Below are 23064 nucleotides of genomic sequence, written 5' to 3' on the forward strand. Positions count from 1 at the left end.
GATCGGCGACCACTCAAATGAGCGCGCCTCGGCCGCATCCAAGATGGCGGGTCCCTCCGGCTGCGCCCCCACATTGGCTGTCCAGCCTCTGCCACTCCCGAGATGGCCGCCGGGGCGGGACTGCCCCTCTGCACATGGCCGCCGCCACGCCAAAGATGGCTGCCGCGCCACCCGCCACTCTCAAGATGGCGCCGCGGCCCCGCCCTGTGTTTTGAATAAACTTTATTGGGAGGCTGGACTCGGAACAGGATCCTGGGGCCTGGCCAGGCCGAGCGGGACCGGACTGGACCGGACCGGACGGGGCTGCGCGGCGCCGGGGCCCGACCCCGGGGACAGGCTCGTTGCGGCGGCCCGGCTGGGCCCGTGGGGCGGGGGCGCAGCGGGGGGCGCAGGCCCGGTGCCGGGGGCCGCTCGGCCCCGCCCCGCCATGGCCTCGGTGCCGGTGTATTGCCTGTGCCGCCTGCCCTACGACGTGACCCGCTTCATGATCGAGTGCGACGTCTGCCAGGACTGGTTCCACGGCAGGTGGGGCTGGGCGGGTTCGGGGGCCCTGGCACTGGGAGGGTGGGGGGCGGGTTTGGGGGTGCTGGGACTGGGGGGCGGGGGCGGGTTCGGGGGCCCTGGCACTGGGAGGGTGGGGGGCGGGTTTGGGGGCGCTGGCACTGGGGTGGGGGGTGAGGGCTGAGGTTGTCCGCTGGGAGGTGCCTGCTGGGGCTGAGGCGGGTGTGTAACTGTCTGTGTTTCTCTCTAGCTGCGTGGGGGTAGAGGAAGATGCAGCCGCTGACATCGACCTGTATCACTGCCCCAACTGCCAGCTGGCACACGGGCCCTCCGTCAGTGAGTACCTGGGCACGGCCGGGCCGGGGCAGCCGGGTGTGGGGCCCGCTGGGCTGGCTGTGACGGGCTCTGCTGTCCCCACAGTGAAACGGCGTCGTGGGCCCCACAAGCAGCAGGACACGGGGCTGGGCAGAGAGGCGGGGGCCGTGGTCCGTACAGGCAGCACCCAGTTCATAAGGGAGCTTCGGGCCCGGACGTTCTCCAGGTGAGAGTGCTGCTGGGTTTTGGAAAAGGGAGCTGGGACTGGGCTGTGGGGGTGCAGGGGATGGGGCCTGGGCAAAAGGATTGAGGGGCCGGGGCCAGCAGAGGGGCTTTGGGATGGGGCGCCAGGCGGGGGAGCGCTGTTTCGTATAGATCTCACGTTGCTCACCCCGACCTGGATCCTGGGACAGCGCTGCCTGCGCCGGGTTATGTGGCTTTTTAATTGCCCTTCCCCAGAGAAGGTTGCGTTTGGCAGCACGTAGCCCTCCCTGGGCAGCGTTGCATGCGGCCGCCTTGCCATGCCACGCCCCAGAGGTGGCTGCATCTCGGCTCTGTGTTTGGCTGGCTGATCTCTTCCCACTCTGGCAGCGCGGACGAGGTGATCCTGAAGCCCAGCGGGGCGCAGCTGACGGTCGAGTACCTGGAAGAGAACAGTTTCAGCGTCCCCATCTTGGTGCTGAAGAAAGAGGGGTTGGGCATGACGCTGCCGCCCCCGTCCTTCACCGTGCGCGACATTGAGCACTACGTGGGTAAGGCCTGGCTGGGGGGCAGTGCTGGGAACGGTCCTGGGGCTGCAGTGACTGGGCTGGGCTGGGCTGGGCTGTGGGGGTTTAGCTGGTGGGGACCATGGGACAGGCTATGGCAAGGGATGCGCAGTTGGCGAGCAAGGTCGTGGGGCAGAGAGCATGCTGGGAATGCAGAGCCGAGCGGGGGCAGGACCGTGGGGCAGAGGCCGTGCTGGGGATGCAGAGCCGGGGGGCAGAGGCCGTGGGGCAGGGCCATGCCGGGGGAGCAGAGCTGAGCGGGGGCAGGACCATGGGGCAGAGGCCGTGCTGGGAATGCAGAGCCAGGGGGCAGAGACCGTGGGTCAGGGCTGTGCCGGGGATGCAGAGCCAGGGGGGCAGAGGCCGTGGGGCAGGGCTGTGCCGGGGATGCAGAGCCAGGGGGGCAGAGGCCGTGGGGCAGGGCCGTGCCGGGATGCAGAGCCGAGCGGGGGCAGGACCATGGGGCAGAGGCCGTGCTGGGGTTGCAGAGCCGAGCGGGGGCAGGACCATGGGGCAGAAGCCGTGCCGGGGATGCAGAGCCAGGGGGGCAGAGGCCGTGCTGGGAATGCAGAGCTGGGGGGCAGAGACCGTGCCAAGGGAGCAGAGCCGGGGGGGCAGGGCTGTGCCGGGGATGCAGAGCCAGGGGGGCAGAGGCCGTGGGGTAGGGCCGTGCCGGGGATGCAGAGCCAAGTGGGGGCAGGACCATGGGGCAGAGCCCGTGCTGGGGATGCAGAGCCGAGCGGGGGCAGGACCATGGGGCAGAGGCCGTGCTGGGAATGCAGAGCCGGAGGGCAGAGACCGTGCCAAGGGAGCAGAGCCGGGGGGGCAGAGGCCGTGGGGCAGGGCTGTGCCGGGGATGCAGAGCCAGGGGGGCAGAGGCCATGGGGCAGGGCCGTGCCAGGGGAGCAGAGCCGGGGGGCAGAGGCCGTGGGGTGGGGCGATGCCGGGATGCACGATTGGGGTCAGAGCCTCTCACGCTGCACCCTTCAGGGCCCGAGAAGGAAATTGACGTGATTGACGTGGAGCGACAGGCCGACTGCCGCATGCGCCTGGGCGACTTTGTCTCCGCCTTCTGCGCCGCCCGGCGGGAGCAAGTGCTGAACGTCATCAGCCTGGAGTTCTCCGAGAGCCGGTCAGTGGGGGCAGGGCTGGAGGGGGTCGCCGGGCAGTGGAGGGGCGGGGGTGCTAGGAATGGGGCGGAGCCAAGGGAGAGCATCCCCGACTCTGTCTGGGTCTCTGAGGTTCTCATTTCCTTTGCTGCTCCTTTTCTACTCCTAGCTGCCCCTGCGGGCTCATGGCCCCCCCCCCCCCGGACACCAGGGTCCCGGGGGCTCATGGCCCCCCCCCACCCAACACTAGGGTCCCCGGGGCTCATGGCCCTGCCCCCGCAGGCTGTCAAACCTGGTGGAGACGCCGAAGATTGTGCGGAAGCTGTCGTGGGTGGAGAACCTGTGGCCGGGCGAGTCCGTGTTCGAGCGGCCCAGCGTGCAGAAGTACTGCCTGATGGGCATGCAGGGCAGCTACACCGACTTCCACATCGACTTCGGGGGCACCTCCGTCTGGTACCACGTGCTGTGGGTACGGCTCAGTGGGGCAAGGCTGGGACAGGTGGGGAGGCAGGGCCACATGGGGCTGGGCTGGGGGGGGCAGGCTCCCCCCCGCCCCCAACGCCTTTGTCTGTTGCAGGGCGAGAAGATTTTCTACCTGGTGCGGCCCAGCCCGGCCAACCTGGCGCGGTTCGAGGCCTGGAGCAGCTCATCCAACCAGAGCGAGACCTTCTTTGGGGAGCAGGCTGAGTGCTGCTACCGTTGTGCCCTGCGCCAGGGCCAGACGCTTTTCATCCCCACCGGTACTTCCCCCTCCCCCTCGGCCTTCCCCTCCCTCCCCAGCGCCCTTGTTCCCACCGGCACCCGCCACCTGACCCCGCTGTCCCCCCAGGCTGGATCCACGCCGTGCTGACCCCCGTCGACTGCCTGGCCTTCGGGGGCAACTTCCTGCACAGCCTCAATATCGAGATGCAGCTCAAGTGAGTGTTGGGGGCCCCGGAGAGCCCAGCCTGGCCAGGCCTGCGCTCGGTGCAGAGCACTCTGGGAAAGGGCCTGCGGCTGCTCAGCAAGTCAAGCAGGGCCGGCGGTCCTAGCCCGCGTTACGTGTGGCCGTTCCTATTTGCCCCGCCCTAGAGATGGCTGCAGCTCAGCACTGCCTGAGCGTGGCTGGTCTTGAGCTGTCCCGGCCCACCGTGCCCGGGTCTGTCCCTGCAGGGCCTATGAGATCGAGAAGCGCCTCAGCACGGCCGACCTCTTCCGCTTCCCCAACTTTGAAACCATTTGTTGGTACGTTGGCAAGCACCTGCTGGGCATCTTCCGAGGTGAGCGGGCAGCTCTGAGGCGAGGGGGACCAGGGAGCCCGTTCCCGGCCCGCAGCCGGCTGGTGTGTGTGGCCCAGCTCCTGAGGCCCTGCCTGTGTTCACCATTCTAGGCCTGCGGGAGAACCGCCGGCACCCAGCCGCCTACCTGGTCCATGGAGCCAAAGCTCTGAACACGGCCTTCCGTGCCTGGACTCGGAAAGAGGTGAGCGGCTCGGGGGTCTGCGGGGAATCCCTGGCAGGGTGGCCCCCGCGGTCCGAGCTGGAGAGAGATGGCTGCGCTAGGTGCGGTCGGTCTGCCTTACCGCAGCATCAGCTGTTTCGTCAGTTCACAGGCACCTGTGCTGGGCCCCGACTGCTTTGCAGCCTGAACGTGGCCTGTACCCCACAGCAGTGTCTCTGCTGCCTCCTGTCAGCCCCTCGTGCCCCCAGAGGGGTTGGGGATTCTAAGGTCCCCCTGCTCCGGAGACCTGCATCCTGAGTCTGGTCGGCTGCTGTGCTCCCGTCGAGGGCAGGGAGGATACAGCAGCACTGGCTGCTGGTTCTCTTGGCAGTTTCAGGGCTCCGGGGGAGTTGTGAAACTGACAAGGGGTGAGAAAGAGGGAAGTGGGGCCTGAGGGTTCCTGGTGTCAGTACAGCTGGCAGGTTGTCTTGGTAGGGGCCTTGGGAACGGGGGAGGTCCCTGGTAACCGCCTGCCCCTTCCCCAGGTGCTGGCAGAGCACGAAGACGAAATTCCCAGCACTGTGCGTCCTGCACAACTCATTAAGGACTTGGCCAAGGAAATCCGCCTAGTGGAGGTGAGAGCTGGCCTTGCTCTTCCCTGGCACTTGGGGCTGGGTCTTGGGGGCCAGGAGGTGATGGGGGCGGTTGGGGGGGGTCTCCCCAGCATTTGGGGCTGGGAGAGGGGTTTAGGTGCTGGGCACAGCGGGGGAGGGCATGCTGGGGCAGTTGGGGGGGTGCTTCATGGCAGGCGGGATAGGGGAATTAAACTCCTCCCAGGAAATCTTTCAGCAGAACATGGGGAAGACGGGCAGCCCCTTTGGGGTGCAGCGAGGCCCCCTGCTTGGTGCTAGGAGAGGGGATCAGAGCCCCCAGGAGCCAGGCCGGAGGGGCGGGCGGAAGGGGCACGAGGCCATGGCTGCTGGTGCCCCCACCAGGCTGGACTTGGATCTGCTGGACGCACCCCCAGAGCCACCGACCTTGGACAGCACAGAAAGCCCACCCACCGAGGAGGTGACAGTCAGGGTGGGGAAGGGCTGGGGGGCCGAGGGGTGTGTCTGGCATGGGGGAGGGCCGAGGGGCGTGGCTGGGGTGGGGAAGGACTGCTTTCTCTGAAAAACGTTTTTTGTGTGGCGTAACGTGCAGCTGTTTTTAGCTGCTATAGCCCAGAAGTAGCTGCATTTTGCCAGTTCCTTCTTCAGTTTGCTGAGCCACCTTTGTCTCTGCAGTTTGACTTTCCAGTTCCAGCCTGGAAGAGACGGACGTGGAATCGGAGCTGGCCGAAGGGGAGCTCACCTTGGTGCTGGCTGACGGCCGGCCCCTGCGGTGAGAAGGGGTCGGGGCAGGGAGGAAGACGGAGGCCGGCGGCGTGGCGGTGTGGGGCAGGGAGGCCACTGGCCAGCGGTGGAGCAGGACGGAGCGTTGGTGTTGTGGGGGGGGTGAAGCGAGGGCAGAGGGTGGGCACAGTGACGTGGCAGAGCAGGGGGCTGGCAGGGCTGGAGGCTTTAACCTGCTCCCCCTCACAGGCCGAGAAGGACCAGAGGCGTGGGGCACCGGCGGCACGGCCCGGCCCGGTCCCACTCGCCTGCCAGCTCCCCAGGCGCCCCTAGCCCGGACCTGGATTCCGAGGAGGATCTTCAGATTGACGAGACGCCCCCCCGCAGGGACCGGCGCGGCCTGGTGCCCCCCCGGAGGCTGGCCAGTATGTGCCCCCTACAGCCCCCAGCACCCATCCCCCCCAGGGACCTGTGCGGCCTGGTGCCCCCCCACAGGCTGGCCAGTATGTGCCCCCCCCCCCCCCGCCGCCCTACAGCCCCCGGCACCCATCCCCCCCAGGGACCTGTGCGGCCTGGTGCCCCCCCACAGGCTGGCCAGTATGTGCCCCCTCCGCCCCCCAGCACCCATCCCCCCAGGGACCAACGTGGCCTGGTGCCCCCCCAGAGGCTGTGCCCCCCCCCAGCGCCCCTCGCTCCTGCCCCGCCCCCGGCTGTGTGGCGAGTGACTCTGCCCTTGGCTCTCCTAGAGTTCCCCAGGAAGCTGCCAAGGGCCAAGCCCTGCTCTGACCCCAACCGCGTGCGGGAGCCTGGGGAGGTGGAGTTCGACATTGAGGTAAAGAAGGGCTGGGGGTGGCTGGGTGCCAGGGGCAGGAGGCCGGGGGGGAGGGGCGCGTCGCTGGGGGGCCGTGGGGGGAGGGGTGCTCCAGCAGGTGTTGCATGGGGTGCCCCACATCTCTTTCCCCCCAGGAGGATTACACCACTGAGGACGAGGGTGGCTCAGGGGACGAGGGGCTGGAGCCGGGGGGCAGCGCGGCCGGGATCCTCGACCTGCTCAAGGCTAGTCGCCAAGTGGGGGGGCCCCATTATGATGAGCTCAGGTGAGACCTGCTGGGATGCGGAGGCTGCGGCTGGAGAAGGGCACTGGGCTGGGTGAGAGGTGCTGAGGGCCTGGGTGCAGCAGGGGGGGCTGGGCTGGGGGGAGGCGCTTGGCCAGGTGTACTGAGAGGCTGGGCGCAGTGGTGGGGGTGCTGGGCTGGGTGGGGGGCACGGAATCGGGGGCTGGGCTGGGGGGAGGCGCTGGGCCAGGTGCACTGAGAGGCTGGGCGCAGTGGTGGGGGTGCTGGGCTGGGTGGGGGGCACGGAATCGGGGGCTGGGCTGGGGGGAGGCGCTGGGCCAGGTGCACTGAGAGGCTGGGCGCAGTGGTGGGGGTGCTGGGCTGGGTGGGGGGCACGGAATCGGGGGCTGGGCTGGGGGGAGGCGCTGGGCCAGGTGCACTGAGAGGCTGGGCGCAGTGGTGGGGGTGCTGGGCTGGGTGGGGGGCACGGAATCGGGGGCTGGGCTGGGGAGAGGCGCTGGGCCAGGTGCACTGAGAGGCTGGGCGCAGTGGGGGGGGTGCTGGGCTGGGTGGGGGGCACGGAATCGGGGGCTGGGCTGGGGAGAGGCGCTGGGCCAGGTGCACTGAGGGGTGGGCACCGCGGGGGGGGGCGCTGGGCCAGGTGCACTGAGAGGCTGGGCGCAGTGGGGGGGTGCTGGGCTGGGTGGGGGGCACGGAATCGGGGGCTGGGCTGGGGAGAGGCGCTGGGCCAGGTGCACTGAGAGGCTGGGCGCAGTGGGGGGGGCGCTGGGCCAGGTGCACTGAGGGGTGGGCACCGCGGGGGGGGCCGCTGGGCCAGGTGCACTGAGGGGTGGGGGCGGCGCTGGGCTGGGGCCCCCCTAACGCTCCCACCCCCCAGCGACGCGCCGGCCTCGCCCAGCACGCAGGAAGCCATCCAGGGCATGCTGTGCATGGCCAACCTGCAAGCCGCCAGCGCCTCGCCCAGCCGCCCGCCGTGGTGGGGCCCAGGCCATGAGCGCCCGAGCAGGAGGCTGGCGAAGCGGGCGGCCGCCCGCAGCACCGACAGCGAGGGCGAGACGGCCAGCCTGGACGAGCAGGAGAGCCTGGGCGCCTGCTTCAAGGACGCCGAGTTCAGTGAGTGCTGGGCTCGGGCCCTCTGGGCTGTCGGCTCTCGACTGGCTGGCTGGGGGCTGGAATGGGGCAGGGCCCAGCCCTTCTGCGGTGTTGGCTCCCGTTGGGCTGAGCATGGGGGCTGGCAGACTGGGGGGCTTGGGCTGGTCTCTCTGGGGGCATTAGCATTTGTGGCTGGCTTGGGGGCAGGGAAGAGACCAGGAGCCTGTCGTCTAGGGGGCGTCAGCATCCCCTTCCCCATGGTGGGGGGCTGCCTGGCCCTGGGCCCCCCTTATCTGGTGCTCGCCCCATTCCAGTTTACCCCTCTCTGGAGTCTGACGAGGACGACCCAGCCTTGAAATCGCTGCCAAAGAAGAAGAAATGTACAGATGATGCTCCCTGGAGCCCGAAAGGTAATGGAACCCAGGAGTCCGGGTGAGAGGTGCTCTCCCCGGCTGCAAACAGGGACTGGGGGCCAATGGCTAGAGCGGGGGGGCTGAGAGCCCGGACGCCTGGGTCTTTTCCCTGGCTCTGGGAGGGCCATAGGGCGTGTGTCTTTGCCTGGACGCCTGGGTCCTCTCCCTGACTCTGGGTGAGGAGCCCTAAGGGTCTCCTGGTCCTGTCTTGCTACCTGCTGGTCTCAGACATCCCGGCCCATAAGCTGTACTACTCCCACAGCCCGAGTGACCCCCACGCTGCCCCGCCAGGACCGCCCCGTGCGGGAGGGCACCCGCGTGGCGTCGGTGGAGACGGGGCTGGCAGCCGCCGCAGCCAAGCTGGCTCAGCAGGTACAGGGCTGGGGGCCGGGCAGTGTGTGGGCGGGGGGCGGTAGGAGGCACTGAGTGCTGAGCTTGGGGTGAGAGAGATGGGGGCAGGATTGTTCTCTCTTTCTCCATCTCTTCTGACCCTGCCCCCCAGCTCACAGGGAACGCTGCCCCCGCCCCCCCACGCTGCCCCCGCCCCCCCCAGCTCACAGGGAACGCTGCCCCCGCCCCCCCACGCTGCCTCCGCCCCCCCCAGCTCACAGGGAACGCTGCCCCCGCCCCCCCACGCTGCCTCCGCCCCCCCCAGCTCACAGGGAACATTGCCCCCGCCCCCCCCACGCTGCCTCCGCCCCCCCCAGCTCACAGGGAACGCTGCCCCCGCCCCCCCACGCTGCCTCCGCCCCCCCCAGCTCACAGGGAACGCTGCCCCCGCCCCCCCACGCTGCCTCCGCCCCCCCCAGCTCACAGGGAACGCTGCCCCCGCCCCCCCACGCTGCCTCCGCCCCCCCCCAGCTCACAGGGAATGCTGTCCCCCGCCCCCCCACGCTGCCTCCGCCCCCCCCAGCTCACAGGGAACGCTGCCCCCGCCCCCCCACGCTGCCTCCGCCCCCCCCAGCTCACAGGGAAAGCTGCCTCCGCCCCCCCACGCTGCCTCCGCCCCCCCCCCAGCTCACAGGGAATGCTGCCCCCGCCCCCCCCCCAGCTCACAGGGAACGCTGCCCCCGCCCCCCCACGCTGCCTCCGCCCCCCCCCCCCCAGCTCACAGGGAACATTGCCTCCGCCCCCGCCAGCTCACAGGTAACGCTGCCCCCGCCCCCCCACGCTGCCTCCGCCCCCGCCAGCTCACAGGTAACGCTGCCCCCGCCCCCCCACGCTGCCTCCGCCCCCCCCAGCTCACAGGGAACGCTGCCCTCCCCCCCCACCCTGCCTCCGCCCCCCCCAGCTCACAGGGAACGCTGCCCTGCCCCCCCCCCTGCCTCCGCCCCCCCCAGCTCACAGGGAACGCTGCCCTGCCCCCCCCCCCCCTGCCTCCGCCCCCCCCAGCTCACAGGGAACGCTGCCCCCACCCCGGCGCTGTGCCCCCAGGAGCACCAGCGGCTGCAGCGGCGGAAGACCCAGGCCAAGAGGAGGGTCCCGTCCCCAAAGGAGCCCGACCCGGACCCGGACCCGGACCCCGACCCCGACCCCGACCCCGACCCCGACCTGGACCCGGACCCGGACCCGGACCCCGACCCCGACCTGGAGCCTGACCTGGAAGTGCCAGCTGTTCTGGAGGGTGTCCCAGGAGCTGCCCCCGTGCCCCAAACACCCGAGGCCAAGGCGGAGCCCTACAGCGGCAGCCTGGCGGACCACGAGTACACAGCCCGGCCCAGCGTCTTCGGCATGGCTCAGCTGGGCCGGGGCACCACCCCCATGGCGCCCGGCGTCTTCCTGTCCCAGCGCCGCCCCTCTGCCGGCGCCCCCGGCACCCCACCGGCTCAGGGTATGGCGGGGGGGCAGGACACCTGGGTTCTCTGCTCTGGGGAGGGGAGTGCGGCTGGGGTGGGGCCAGGACGCCTGGGTTCTCTGCTCTGGGGTGGGGAGTATGGCTGGGGGCTAGGACACCTGGGTTCTCTGGTCTGGGGAGGGGAGTGCGGCTGGGGTGGGGCCAGGGGCCAGGATGCCTGGGTTCTCTGCCCTGGGGAGGGGAGTGCGGCTGGGGGCCAGGACGCCTGGGTTGTCTGCTCTGGGGAGGGGAGTGGGGCTGGGGTGGAGCCAGGGGCCAGGACGCCTGGGTTCTCTGCTCTGGGGAGGGGAGTATGGTTGGGGGCTAGGACACCTGGGTTCTCTGGTCTGGGGAGGGGAGTGCGGCTCAGGTGGGGCCAGGACGCCTGGGTTCTCTGCTCTGGGGAGGGGAGTGTGCCTGGGGGCCAGGACACCTGGATTCTCTGCTCTGGAGAGGGGAGTGGGGCTGGGGTGGAGCCAGGGGCCAGGACGCCTGGGTTCTCTGCTCTGGGGAGGGGAGTATGGCTGGGGTGGGGCCAGGACCCCTGGGTTCTCTGGTCTGGGGAGGGGAGTGCAGCTCAGGTGAGGCCAGGACGCCTGGGTTCTCTGCTCTGGGGAGGGGAGTGTGGCTGGGGGCCAGGACGCCTGGGTTCTCTGCTCTGGGGAGGGGAGTGGGGCTGGGGTGGAGCCAGGGGCCAGGACGCCTGGGTTCTCCCTCTGGCTCGGGAGGGAGTGGGGAGCCAGGACTCCTGGTTTCAGTGGTGGGCTGCCTGTATCCCCTGTGGGACAGAGATCTGGGTCCACCCAGCCCCCCTAACTCCACACTCTGCCCCTAGGAAAGCGTCCCAAGAAGGGGCTGGCCACAGCCAAGCAGCGTCTCGGCCGCATCCTGAAGATACATCGCAACGGGAAGCTGCTTCTCTGAGCCCCACAGAGCTGGGGGGGCCATATGGACAGCAGCCCCTCCCTCAACCCCATGGACCTGCCCTTGGACAGGGCTTGCCTGTGTCCTGGTAGCTGTGCCCCCACCCCAAGAGCGCCCTCCCCCTGGACTCTGAATGGTCTCTTCTGTCCATCAAGGGGGCTCCTGGGGGCCATTGCGAGGGATCCAGATGTCAGCCCAGCGGCAGGCCTGTCCCCCAGCTCACGCTCTGGCGCCCCTTCCCCACCACATGATCAGCCCAGGGACTCCTGCGATGCCATGTCCTGGCCCAGGGCTGGGGGACTGAGTAGCACTCCCCTGGCCACCCTCGGGGGCAGCTGACCTGAGCTCTGCATGGGGCCCCCAGGGCTCAGGGGGGTGGTCTGGGCCAGGCTTGCGCCAGCCTTTTTATATCCAGGGTTAGAATAAAAATCTCTTGGTTCTGCCTGTGTCGGGGAGACCCCCTATCTCCTTTCTCTGCCCCCCCAGGCCGTACGATCCCTCCTCTCCTTTTCTGTCCCCCTATGCCCTACGCCCCCATCCTTCTCTGCCTCCCTGTGCCATCTGGTTCTCTGTCTCCTTCCTGCGCCCCCTAGGGGTCAGCCCCTACGTATCCGCCTGAGCTGGGGGCACTAGGCTGCTCACCAGAGTTTGGGGTCCCCCATGCTGGGGCCCCTGGCACTGGGGGCAGTGCACAGATCTTCCCAACCAGGTGTGAGCTCCATGTGCTCATCACATGGGCTACGTCTATACGTGCCCCAAACTTCGAAAGGGCTGTGCAAATGGCCATTTCGAAGTTTACTAATGAAGCGCTGAATTAGTAAACTTCGAAATGGCCATTTCTGCCCTTTCGAAGTTTGGGGCACGTGTAGACATGGCCACGGGGTGGTGCCAGCCCCTCCCCCACGAGGCACACCCACCATCAGGCACTGCCTGCTCAGATTTAGCCAGAGTTACGATCGCTCCCCTCGGTCCTGGGGTGCGTCAGGGGTCAGTGGAATAACCCAAAGTACCCTGGGGGTCCTGTACTGTCAACTGCCCCAGCGTCCCTGTATTCCTCTGTTGCCAGGTGCCGCCCTGTGCCCCTCCCAGCCTCCTGCTTAGCCCCATACCGTAGGTTCTGTGCTCTCCAGTAGCAGCCCCCCCCCCGATGCTGTACCCCCAGTACCAGCACCCCCCACTGCCCCCAGGGATGCTGTGCCCCTACTATCAGTCTCTCCCTGCACTACCCTCCCAGGGCCTGGCTCGCTGTCCCAGTACCAGTGGCTGTATTGTTCTCAGTCTTTACCAGGGACCCTGCAGTTTCCCATTCCTGCTTTGCCCACAGAGGTGTGTGTGTTGTTCTCCCCCATCTATCACCAGGGCCCTAAGTCACAGCCCATGGAGGCTGGGCAGGGGCACCTGGTAGCTGAGGGAGTGTCCATTGTTGGGCCTTGAGGCTGTAGCTAAGCTGATTGAAGAGGAGCAGGACAGCACGTCACCCCTTCCCTGCTGGTTTGTCCAGCCACTCCAGCTTTGCTGGCCCTGCCTGTAACCAGGCCTAGGCGGATTTCTCTGTGCTTGGGTGTACAGGTGTGTGTGTACACGTATTTGCACCTGTGGGCATATCTGTGCTTGTGCTTGTGTTTGTGTTTGTGTGAGTGCATGCACACGAGGGGTGGTGTGTTGCACGTGTTGATGCACGCACAGGGTGTATCTGTTGGAATGCATGTCTGTGCACATTTGTGCGATGCATGTGTCTCAGTGTGCACAGGTCTGTATTTAGCAGTATGCATAGTCCTGTCTTGTGGGGGGGTGTTGGTGTGCATGTGTCTGTGTGGGTGTGTGCATATAGATACACACCAATGCATGCACACCCTTGCACGTGCACAGGAGTGCATTGCTGTGCATGCATTTGCACTCATGGTGCACTTGCATGCATGCACCGGGTGTGTGGGTGTGCACACACCTGTCCTCGTACTTCTGTGCATGTCTGTGTGTGCATGCAGGCAGAGGGTGTGTTGGTGTGCAACTGTCCGTGTGTGCGTGCAGGGGGTGGGTGGGTCGGTAACTACGCCCATCTGCACTCACGCCGGGTGGGGGCTGTGTGGCTGCTGCAGGTCCAAGACTCGCTCGGCTCCAGCTGGGGAAACCGAGGCACGGAGCAGAGCCGCCCCCAAGTGTCAGAGCTGCCTACCCTACTGTCGGGGGGTGGGGGGGGGTGTCACATGACCATGCGGGGCGGGCTCTTCCCCTCGCGTGTCCGTCCGGAGACGGCTCAATAAAGTTACATTTGTCTGAAGCTTGGCTGCGATTGGACCTGTGCTGACATCTCGCGAAAACAACAAACTGCGGTCTCGCGAGCTTGGGATGCTGAGCAGGGAAACCTCGCGAGACTACAGCTCACTTGTGAGACCAGTATATGTGCTCTCGCGTAGGTTGTAGAAAGTGTCAGCTCTCGCGAGATTATAGCCGTCCGTGACGGAAAAAACGAACCCACCACTCGTGGGAATTCTCGCGAGGCTTCATGTCATCGCGAGTCCCACATCAGCTCTCCGCCATCCTCCCCCGCCGTGGCCGGCCGTTCTCGTCCCCTGTCGCCTAGGAAACGGTGATTTCCCGCGCTCTTTTCCGTCAGGGCTCCCATCTTGTCTAGGCCCCGGACCGGCGGGGTGGGCGTGGGGGGCCACATTTCTGACGACCCAGCAGCGAGTTCCCGCGAGATCCCGGCTCCAGTTATCGTGCGAGTTCCTTCCCGAACCAAAGGCGTTTTGAGTCTCCGTGAGCAGGAGCATCGCGAGATCTGTTCTCCCAAATCTCGCGACATCTCATTGCTCAGCCAAGTTAACTTAGGCCCTAAGCAGTTACACGGATCAGTTGAAAACCTCGCGAGATGTTCATGCCCAAATCTCGCGGGATCTAATTAACAAGGTCTCGCGGTGAGCTCTGCCCCTTCTGCCCGAATTATCGCGAGAATTCGCTGGCTGTCTTTAGCTGCGGAGGGGGTACACTACTCGTGGTAAAGGTTCCCGAGAAACCCCGGCCAGATCTCGCGAGGTATCGGACCTTCCCCACCTGCAGGACTGTCTTCTCGTGAACTGTCGCCTCTGCTCTCGCGAGATCTCTCCAGAGCAGGGAAATCATCCATCCAAGTCTCGCGGGATCTGACCCGTTGTATTCTTGCGGCCGGGAGGGCCGGGACGAAGCCTGTCTCGCGAGATCTTGCTGGAAGTCTCGCGGGATCCCGTCCCCGGGCGGCAGGCGCGGAGTTCTCGCGGGATCTGCCTCTTAGACTGAGGCTCTGGGCTGCTGTTAAGATGGCGACGGCGGGAGGCGGCCGGGCCTGGCACTGACCCCCTCCCCCCCCGCCCGGAGCAGGTACCTTGGCTGGGCCCTCCCCTGGGCCGGAGACTGGGGCGTCCCCCTCGCGGGGCTCCCCCGCCCGCAGCCTCCCGCCGGCCGCGCACCCCCCCCCCCCCGTGCGGCTCCTCCCCGGGCTCCCCGTCCAGGGTCTCCCCCGCCAGGCCCCTCCGCCGGCCCGCCCCCATCGCGGGCCTTCTCAGCCCCCCTGCGCTGCCCGCCCCGCCCCGCCCCCCCCCCCGCCCGTGAACACCGCCCCGGGCCCCACGTCCTAGGCCCCCTTCTCGGCCGCCCCGCCCCGCTGCTCCTCTCTCCTGCGGAGGCTCTTCTCGGGCTTTCCTGCCCCTCCCCCGCCAGGCCTCACCTGTGGAGACTTTTCTCGGCCCGCCGGCCGCCCGGCCTCCCCTACAGGCCCCCCACGTGGGCTCCCCCTTAGCCCTGCAGCCCCCACAGGGACCCTTCCTCCCTAGTAGAGTCTCTCCTTGGGTCTGCCTCTCCCCAGTTGGCCTGGGTCTCACTGCACAGGGATTCTTTCCCCCATGGCTGTTTCCCTCCCCCCCAGCTGCCTGCCACTCCATAGGTGTGTCCCCCAAGCCACAAAGGGTCCTTCTCCCTCACTGAATGGCCTTCCCCAAATCTCCCTCTGATCATGGGCCAGTCCCTTGCTCGAGGCTTGCCCCCTACCCCCCCCCCCCGTGGGCCTGGCTACCTGTGCCAGGTGGCCCCTAGTTTGCCTCCTGTCTTCATCCTCTCTCCCCCATGCATCTGGCCAGCCCACGCAGACACCCCCACTGCCCATATGGACCTGTCCATGCACAGGAGTGGAGGAGAGATTTGGCCCTCCCCAAGCTGATGCCCTCCTTTCCCCTGCACCCCTGAATGAGGCCCTACCCCCCTCTGTGCCCTGATGGGCTTGCTGGCTCCCTCCTCAAGGAGAGGTGAAGACCCACCACCCAGGGGCCTGCCCCACTAGGTGGGCCTGCTTCTCTCCACCCCCTCAACCAGGGCTCTGTGCCAGAGCAATGGGCTGCAAATGCCCTGGTCTCACCTGCCCCCCACTTCTGCTTTTGACAGTCTTGTCTTCTCTTTCCTAGAGACCTCTCGCACCCCAGCAGGCCTTGCTGCTCTACTCTTCCCCATTCTGTGGGAGGGACCTTCCCTGCCTGAGGAGATCTGCTCCCACAGAAAGCAACTGTTCTCTGCTCTTCCCCCCCACCCCATGCCCCTGCTCTCCAGGCACCTTCCCTTCCCTGAGCTGCACTGGTTTCCTCCCCTATTTCAGTCCATGGATTAGTTCCAATTTGCTGTGATGCCATAGTAGGGCATCTGTACTCCCTGACCCCACGGGGTGGTGATGTGAGTGAAGAGCTCAAAGGGGGACACCTGCTGATGCCGGTGGGGCAGGGGGGTGCTACGTGAGCCTTGTCTAAAGGGGAGGGGTTGTTTGGCCAGGGAGAGCAGGGCAGGGTGTCCTCCTCAGGCTCTTTGTGGGCTGGGGAAATGATGCCCTGCCACCTGGGCTGGGTGGGAAGCCCTCCAGTGGGGAAATCTTTCCCCATCTGGAAGAGATGCTAGTGCAGCTTCCCCCAAGCCAGCCTGCAGGAATCTGCCATTCCCCAGGAGAGGGGGTGCACTTGGAGCTGGCGGCTCCACTCTCTTGGGACCCTTGCGCATGGGTTAAGGTGCAGAGTCGGTTTTGGGTCTAACTTGAGGTCGCACCTTGTGGGGAGTTTTCCCCCCTTTTGTCCTGGGTAGTGCCCCACTCCCAGCTTCTGTCAGACCTGTGCCTGGAGCTCTGGTAGAGGGTTGTGGGGTGTGTAGAGGCTGGGGAGAACCTGTAAATGGAGAGCTGATGGTGGGTGCCTAGGCTGGCCAGCTCTTTGTTAGCGTGTTTGTAACCAACCACCCTAGGACAGTGCTTGGAGCTTTTCTCAGGGTGGGGATGCGGGGGGAGGTGTGGTGTGCAGCACATCGGGAGTGTGGGAGTGGGAAGAGGAAAACTTGCCAGGGCAGACAGAATCTCAGTTGCTCTTTCTAGTTAAGCCAGACCCAGGCATTGCAGCTGCTGCCATCCTGCTTCCTGGCAGGTTGGAACATAGGAGGTTCTTCCAGCTTAGTGTCCTCTCCCCCACAGCGTCCCGTACTGGGGCTTAAGAGGGGAGTAGAGAAGAGGGTGGTTTTGGGAAGGTCTTCCCCTGGCTGCTTTCCCAGCTTCTGGCCATCTGAGACTTGGGTCAGCCCAAGCATGGGGCTATGTCCCTGCCCATCCTAGCCTTGGATGAATCTGGGCTCTACAAAATTTTCATTTCGAATCCCAATTAAAGCTTCACAACCCATCAGTGAGGTGGCAGTGAGTTCCACAGCTTAGCAGCGTGGTACAACCTCTTGCTCTCTGTAAACGTGCTGCATGCAAATCTTAGCAGAGGACTCCTGGGTTCTAGTGGCGGGGAAGGTGAATACCCCCTTGTCACACTCTTCCCGTGCCAGGCCGTGATGCCCTAAGGTGAGCAGGCTGCTCTTACAGGGACCTTGTCTGCCTTGGAGTTGCTCACACCTCTCCCCCAGTACAGTGCCCAGTTGCCTAGCTTTGCAGCATGTCTGCTAGTGACGTATCCATTCTTAAACCTTGAGTGCTAAATAGCCAGGTCTTTGTGGACAGCCCCATGTGGGGATCCAGCCTCTCTGTTTTGGGACCTACGTAGGTTTGCTCCTTGCCAGATCTCTCACTGTCTGGTCTCTTCTAGGCCCTCAGTTTGCCCTGTTGAAGTGGAGTAGAGCATCCCAAGAACCAGAAGGGGTTTCCCTCGGCTGGCTGGGGCAGTGCTGGATTAGTGATTTGGATAGCAGACCGCACCAAGCATGGATTGGCTGTGATTCCAGGTGAGTGTCTGCATCTCTGCGCTCGCTTCCTTTGGCTGGCAGCAATCTCTAGGCACGGTTGTGGATCTGTGGCAAGAGGCTAGAGACAGTGATTCACATCGGTCCTGTTGTTGAAGTGGGCATGCTGACTGGTTAAGCACAGAGCAAGCAAGCGTGTTCTGCTTGGATTGATTTGTCACCTGGCATGAGTCTGTGGTCACCTGTGTGCTAGGGCCTGCCTGGCCATGCCCTGAGTGTCTCTGTGCAGGGACTTGGTGTGGGAAACCGAGGCACATCTGAGCTCTGAATAAGGCAGAGCTAGGCATGGAGCTCCAGCCTTCAGACAGTGCTGGGGGAGAGTTCCTCTGGGGTCAGCTCTGGCTGCTGGCCAGGGCATCCATGCTCTGAAAAGTAAGGCGGTTGCTGGCCTGTACCCTGAGGCCTTTGCTGTGCTTGGAGATCCTTGCTCAGAAATCCTGCTGAAGGTGGTGGGTATTGGAGCAGGGTTTGCTGACTGAGCGGAGGGTGGGTTGAGTGGATTCATGCAGGTTGTGGGGCTGGGCGTCAGGGGATCTCTGGGCCTTGAATGCCTAGGTTTGTTCACAACTCCCAGGCCACAGCTGCTTGGAAGGTTGCCTGATTAAATACAGTTAGAGGCAGGTGAGCTCATGGTGGATGTAATGCCATGCAAATGTTTCTCTGAGCACTGGGTGTCAGCCCAAGCAGGACAGTCAGAGCTTTAGCCCATGAAAAGCCCCAGGTTAGTTCCCTGGTACTGGTGAGTGGCTGGAAGTTCAGCGATAGCCTGTAATAGCAGGAGGCGCTGACTGACACCCCCTGCACCCCGGCACGGCCAGTTGCCTTAGGGGTGGTTCTTGGGGTATTCTGAAAGGAGTGTGGTTAGTGGAATCTCTTCTCCTGGGAGAGGGGCTGGGGGCTCTTCTGCCCCAGCACATGTTCAGTGACCCCCCACAACTCTGACTTGAGTGCAGCTGCTGTAAAGTACGGGGAGCCGTGTTCCCTGGGAGCTGGTGTTTGGGCATCCGCCCAGAGGGTTCAGATCTCGCCCAGCAGAGCACCCGTGCCGTTTCTCCCCATGGTGCCCAGAACAAAATGTATTCTGTGCATGGAGTTAACGCTGTTGAGAGCCAGGAGGCCTAGGTTCTTCCCCCAGTCCTGGAGGGGAGTGGGGTCGGGTTAGGGCAGTCAGGACCCCTGAGTTCGCTCCCACCTCTGAGAAAACACTTAGAGCATGGGGCAGGGCTGAGCCAGGATACCTGGGGTCTGTTTGCAGTTCTGCCCTGCCTGTGACCTCAGTCCAGTTGTTTTGTTTCTGGTGCCTTTGAGCCCAGGCCTGGGGGCGGCACTGCAGGGGCATGTGCCGCAAGGTTTGATGTCTTCCTGTCCAGCAGCGAACCCCTCCTGTGACAGTTCAGACCACCCTGGCCCTGTTCAGGGTTTGAGCAGAGGCGAGCTCTACCGCTGCTGTCAGCATTCTCTGCTTTGCTTTACGCTCTGGAGTGGGTGCTGCTGCCGGAGTGGGAGCTCTGCCTTTGTGCTGCCTAGCAATCTCCTGGTCATCTGTCAGACTCAGGCTTAGCCTGGTGGGGGAGCTGTAGTTTTTCTTTTAAAACTGGCTGCTTCAGCTGGCTTGGTGCACCCATTGAAATGCAGCATCACTACAGGACCCCGTGTTTAGCCTGGCAAATCAAACTGAGTTGAAAGAACCTTCTCCCCCTGGATTCCCCCTGCTTTGGCGTGCTGGGTGAGTAACAGCAACCTGCTCCTGGAGGCAGGCTAAGGAGTGGCTTGCTCAGCAGAGCAGTTTGTCACTTACGGGAGACTTGGTAACAGAGCCCCCCTTGCTGGTTTTTTCGGGATCTGAAATGCCTGTGTAAAACTGATCGGAGCGAGTGTGCCCCGCCGGGTGTGCAGGGATGTACAGTCCTGGCTTGGCTCTGACCGCCGCAGCTGAGGGAATGTCAGTGGTGACAGCATAGCTAGATAAATAGGCCATTGCTGGTGGAACTAATTCTTGTCCTGGAGCCTTCCGAGGCTCTTAATTTGATGTGTCATAATGGCCGAGTTGCTGAAACTTGCTCTACTTGTTGCCCAGCTTACTGAGCAATTTTCCAGACTGTGGCTGAGCCAGTGAGTTCCAGGGAGCAGCTGGGCGTGCGTCTGTTCCCCTGGTTAAAGGCCCTGGCAGCCTTCAATCCAACCAAGAGTTCTGTGCCTTGCTGGGGACAAGACCCTGTGCCAAAAATGTGCCTTCAGACCCCACAGCAGCTTGTGAAGTTTGCTTCCAAAGGCTGGAAGAACCAGCCCTGCTGCTGATGGCTGCAGCCTCCTATGTGCTATGGTCATAGCACTCTGTGGTAGAAACCCTGTTGCTCAGCGCTGTGCAAAGGCTGGTGATGTCAGTGTCTCAATTCTTGGCTTGTTTAATCAGTGGGGAAACTGAGGCTTGGCGGTAGTGCTACTTGTGTGTGGTCAGGGATGGGAATAGGGCAGGACACAGAGGCCAGGAGTCCTGGCACTCGGGTCACTTTCACCTCTGCATTATGCTGCGGAGGTGGCGGATTCTTCACAGGTGGCACCTGGGTCAGCAAAGAAAATCTGGCTTGGATATCATTAAAGAGCTTGAAAAAATTCCATAGACTCTGCCTAGCGACCATTCCAACTCCCAGACTCCTGTCTCTCCCTCCCGTGGAGCTTCAGCTAGTGGCATGTTACTTGTGCAAGGGGTTTACAGTTTCTGGGGTGTGTATAGCCACCGAACCACGTGATTGCTGGAGATGAGTCTTCACTGCAGGCTTTAAGGGGCTTATTACCCTGGTGGTGAAAGGTGGAACTGCCACCGGTCAGCCTTGCTCAGACTGCAAACCGGGGCTCGTTTTCAAAGTCGAGGCTGATTCACTTCCCTGGACAGTCTGCCCTGAGAGTTAGCAGATGTGCCGAGATGGAGACTCTCTCCAAGTGGGTTGCCTTCTGTGGCCTGCTTTTGGCATTCACCAGTTCTCCCCCCAGGGTCAAACCCAACACTGCGTGTAAGTCTGTGGCCTGCTTTAGCCAGGAGGTCAGGCTGGGTTAATTCCTTCTGGCCTGGGAATCTGGCAAGTTGCAGACTTCAAGGTCCACGGTCCCACTGAAATGGTGTCAGTTAAAACTTGTTGCTCACACACCTGTCTCCCTTCCTTTGATTTCTTCTCTCTTTATCTCCTGGTTTTCAGCGGGAGGGGGCAGAGCAAAGGGGAGGCTGATGGTACAAAGTGTGCTCAGCAAGAGCCTTTCTGCTGCTCATGTTAGGTGGTGGCAGCAGGCAGGGAACTCTGTTTGCTGTTTGTGGAGCGTGCTGGTGGGGGTCCCATGGAGGAGCTTCCTGCTGGGCTCTCGGTCAGACTAGCTCACTGTCTGTCTCTCCCTTGTTTGCTTTCCCATGGCTGCACCAAGCCACGGGGGTGTGGGGGGGTTACCTGCACCCCCTGAGCCCTCTGGGGGGTTCAGTGTTCCACGATCACTGCTTTCTTTTCAGTCGAGACCGGCCACTGGGCGCTGCGGACAAGGGTGCAGAGCCGGGAAGCTGGGAACTCCTGGGTTCTGGTCCCTTTCCCTCACCTTCGTCTGTTCAGGTGTAGGGCAGCAAGTGGCTCACTGTGCCTGTACAGCGCCTGGCGTGACAGGAGGGTGCTTGCACAGAGCACTGCCTTGGCCATGCTGCCACTGGGTAGGGTGCAAGGTGTTGAGGAGCCCGTGCTGAGGGCCATGTAACTGACCTCTGGGCCTCACCAGAGCTGTTAGTGGCAGGGTGGAGACTGAAGCTAGTGGGGCAGACGCGTGGGCTGTTTCGCAGGTGCTAGGCAGCGCCCTGCTGCTCGTGTACAGGTGCAGCCACTCCAGGTCCCTTAAAGAGCAGAAGATCTGGGGCTGCATCACTGGGCTGGGGTGTCGTGTCCTGGTCTGGCGCCCCGGGGGGGAAACCAGGAGAGATGCCACGAGTCACCGGTGACCTGGGTGCAGTCTGGGGAGAAGAAACACGACCTCCGCCCACAAGGCAGGTGGAGATCACCGGCTCAGAGGTGGTCTGGGAGGACTGGGGATCTGGAGCGGGCTGATTCTGGGGCAGATGCCTGCAGGGATGGGCTGTGGGAGTCTGCTGCCCACAGGACTGGGGGTGGTGCTCAACCACAATTGGACTAGGGCAACTCTTCCTTCGTAACTCCCTTTAGAAGCCCGGGAGCCGGCTGGGTTCCAAACACGTGGCCTGTAACCCGGCAAGCCTGTCCCCGTGCTGGGGGCTGGAGAGCTATGTGCCAGCTCTGCAGAGTGGCAGGGACCACAGTCCCCACAGGCTAGCCATGTTCAGGACCTGGCGAGGAGGCGTGTGATGGGAAATCTGGAGGGCATACTCTTTCCGTGGCAGTGCTTGTCGCACCTGGGCTGCGTTGGGCCAGCCAACCTGCATCTGGTTTGATCTTGGCTCAGAGGGGTCACTCATTCCTATTACGGGGCAGCCTGTGCTCTGAACAGGCTTTGGCATAAGGGGCTGCAGCAGACCCGCCATGCGGAAGGAAGCTGTTTGAAAACAGTGGCTGGAGAGTGCGTTTGACCCCCAGCATTGCGAGAAGAGTGCAGGTGCAGACGGGGCTGGTTGATAGTCAGGGTGCTGGCATGGAGTTTGCTGCCTTCCCTGTGAGATCAAAGTGCACCACCTGACTCCCAGAACCCGCAGGAATCAAACCAGACCATCTCGCTCCTCACTGGGCTGGCTCCTCAGCCAAGGTTCCACCTGCTCAACGTGGCTGTTGGTACGGTGGCAGTCCCAGGACTCCCTTGTTCCAGGCTCCGGTGTCTTAAGGAAACGGCTTGGTATCCTCTGCTGCTCTTCAGAGGGCTGTCTTGCAGCCTGCTGCATTCTGCTTGGCCGACGCGCTCTGCACTAGAGGTGGCAGCTCATCCTTCTGCCTCAGGCATTTCTCAGACTCCCCAGCTGCCCGTTTGCGTTGCCAGCATACAGAAGGTGAGGGGTTTGGGGCAAACCCACTGTGTAGTTTCTGGTGCCATTAGAGCTGCACGGTGCTGGTTTCCTCAGACTTCTGAGTCTTGGGCAGGTCACAGTGCTCGCGGCAGCCCGGACCCTGCCCCGTGGCCCCTCCTGAGTCACAGGTGTCCCTGCTCCTGCATGCCAGTCCCATCAGCGTGCTGGGGGTGGGAGGCTCTTGCCTGCTGGAGCCGTGCAGTCTAGCAGGTGGGTCTGCTCCCACTGCTATCGGGCTGCTCTTTTCTCTCAGCGCCTCCATCGCTCTCCCCACCTGCCTCGTCTCTATGCCGTGGGGCTATGGCAGTGCCAAGGAGCTGATGCTCTCGCCAGGTGGGCCAGCTGCTCCCAGGAAGGGGCCAGGCCCTGGGATGTTGGGTTGTGCCTGCAGCGGAGGAGAAGGATCGGTTGGACACTGGCCTTTCAGCTCTTGGAGTGTCTTGATCCTTTGCACAGGCAATCAAGGGGTGACCAGAGTGCAGCTGAAGAGCCCTCTCGGACCCGCCTGGCTGGTGGAGCCAGAAGAGAGGGACACGGGTCTTTACTAGGGAGGCGAATGAACCCATGGGCACAGCTTGCCAGCGAGCACGCTGTGGTCACAATTGCTGGCGGCTCTGCTGGTTGGGGAAGCTGCCCCCAACAAAGTAACTGAGGCAGGGATGTTGCTGGCCCTGCCCTTTCTTATGGGGGGCCCATGGCCATAGACTGGAATACCACACTAGTGGGGATGGGCCTGTAGCCTCCAAAGGCAGGAGTTTCAGCTGTGCTGGCTGCCTCATTTGCTCCTTTGCTGGGGGAGGTTTGGATGGTGAGGGCCTGAGCCCCATGTCTCCCCGCATGAAAACCAGGCCTTTGGGGTCCCCACTCTGCAGCAAGCAGGGGAGCCAGGTGCTAGCTACTTGCAGCTCTACTGCCCCATCGCGACAGGTACTGCGGCTAAAGCTGGGTCCCAGGCAGGATGTCAGGGCGGCGGCTGGAAGCCCTGGCACAGGCCGGGTTTGCTCTGTACTTTTGGTGGCGCTGCCTGAGTGGGCAGTGGCTGCCGGC

At 64.3% G+C, this 23064-nt stretch overlaps 2 protein-coding genes across 4 annotated transcripts in view; both read left to right on the forward strand.

Annotated features, from left to right (window-relative positions):
- Nucleotides 1–245: 245 nt before the first annotated feature.
- PHF8 (PHD finger protein 8) lies at nucleotides 246–11223 on the forward strand. The gene is given in 24 exon segments (XM_075017591.1): nucleotides 246–525; nucleotides 752–837; nucleotides 922–1042; nucleotides 1408–1568; nucleotides 2574–2715; nucleotides 2975–3161; nucleotides 3270–3432; nucleotides 3522–3609; nucleotides 3845–3951; nucleotides 4062–4153; nucleotides 4657–4746; nucleotides 4949–5182; nucleotides 5398–5407; nucleotides 5410–5494; nucleotides 5695–5870; nucleotides 6192–6222; nucleotides 6224–6277; nucleotides 6412–6476; nucleotides 6479–6542; nucleotides 7399–7634; nucleotides 7928–8023; nucleotides 8289–8398; nucleotides 9461–9857; nucleotides 10696–11223. Coding segments are annotated over 24 exon segments (2982 nt in total). The 5' UTR covers nucleotides 246–427; the 3' UTR covers nucleotides 10785–11223.
- Nucleotides 11224–16864: 5641 nt separating this feature from the next.
- The window catches only part of HUWE1 (HECT, UBA and WWE domain containing E3 ubiquitin protein ligase 1), a 52673-nt gene continuing 46473 nt past the window's right edge, over nucleotides 16865–23064 (forward strand). For all 3 annotated transcript variants that reach the window (XM_075017384.1, XM_075017385.1, XM_075017386.1), the window contains exon 1: nucleotides 16865–17000. The gene's annotated coding sequence lies outside the window, so the exon portion shown is untranslated. The remainder of the gene's footprint in view (nucleotides 17001–23064) is intronic.

Source organism: Carettochelys insculpta, chromosome 22 (genome assembly GCF_033958435.1).
Source record: "Carettochelys insculpta isolate YL-2023 chromosome 22, ASM3395843v1, whole genome shotgun sequence".
NCBI lineage: Eukaryota > Metazoa > Chordata > Testudines > Carettochelyidae > Carettochelys > Carettochelys insculpta.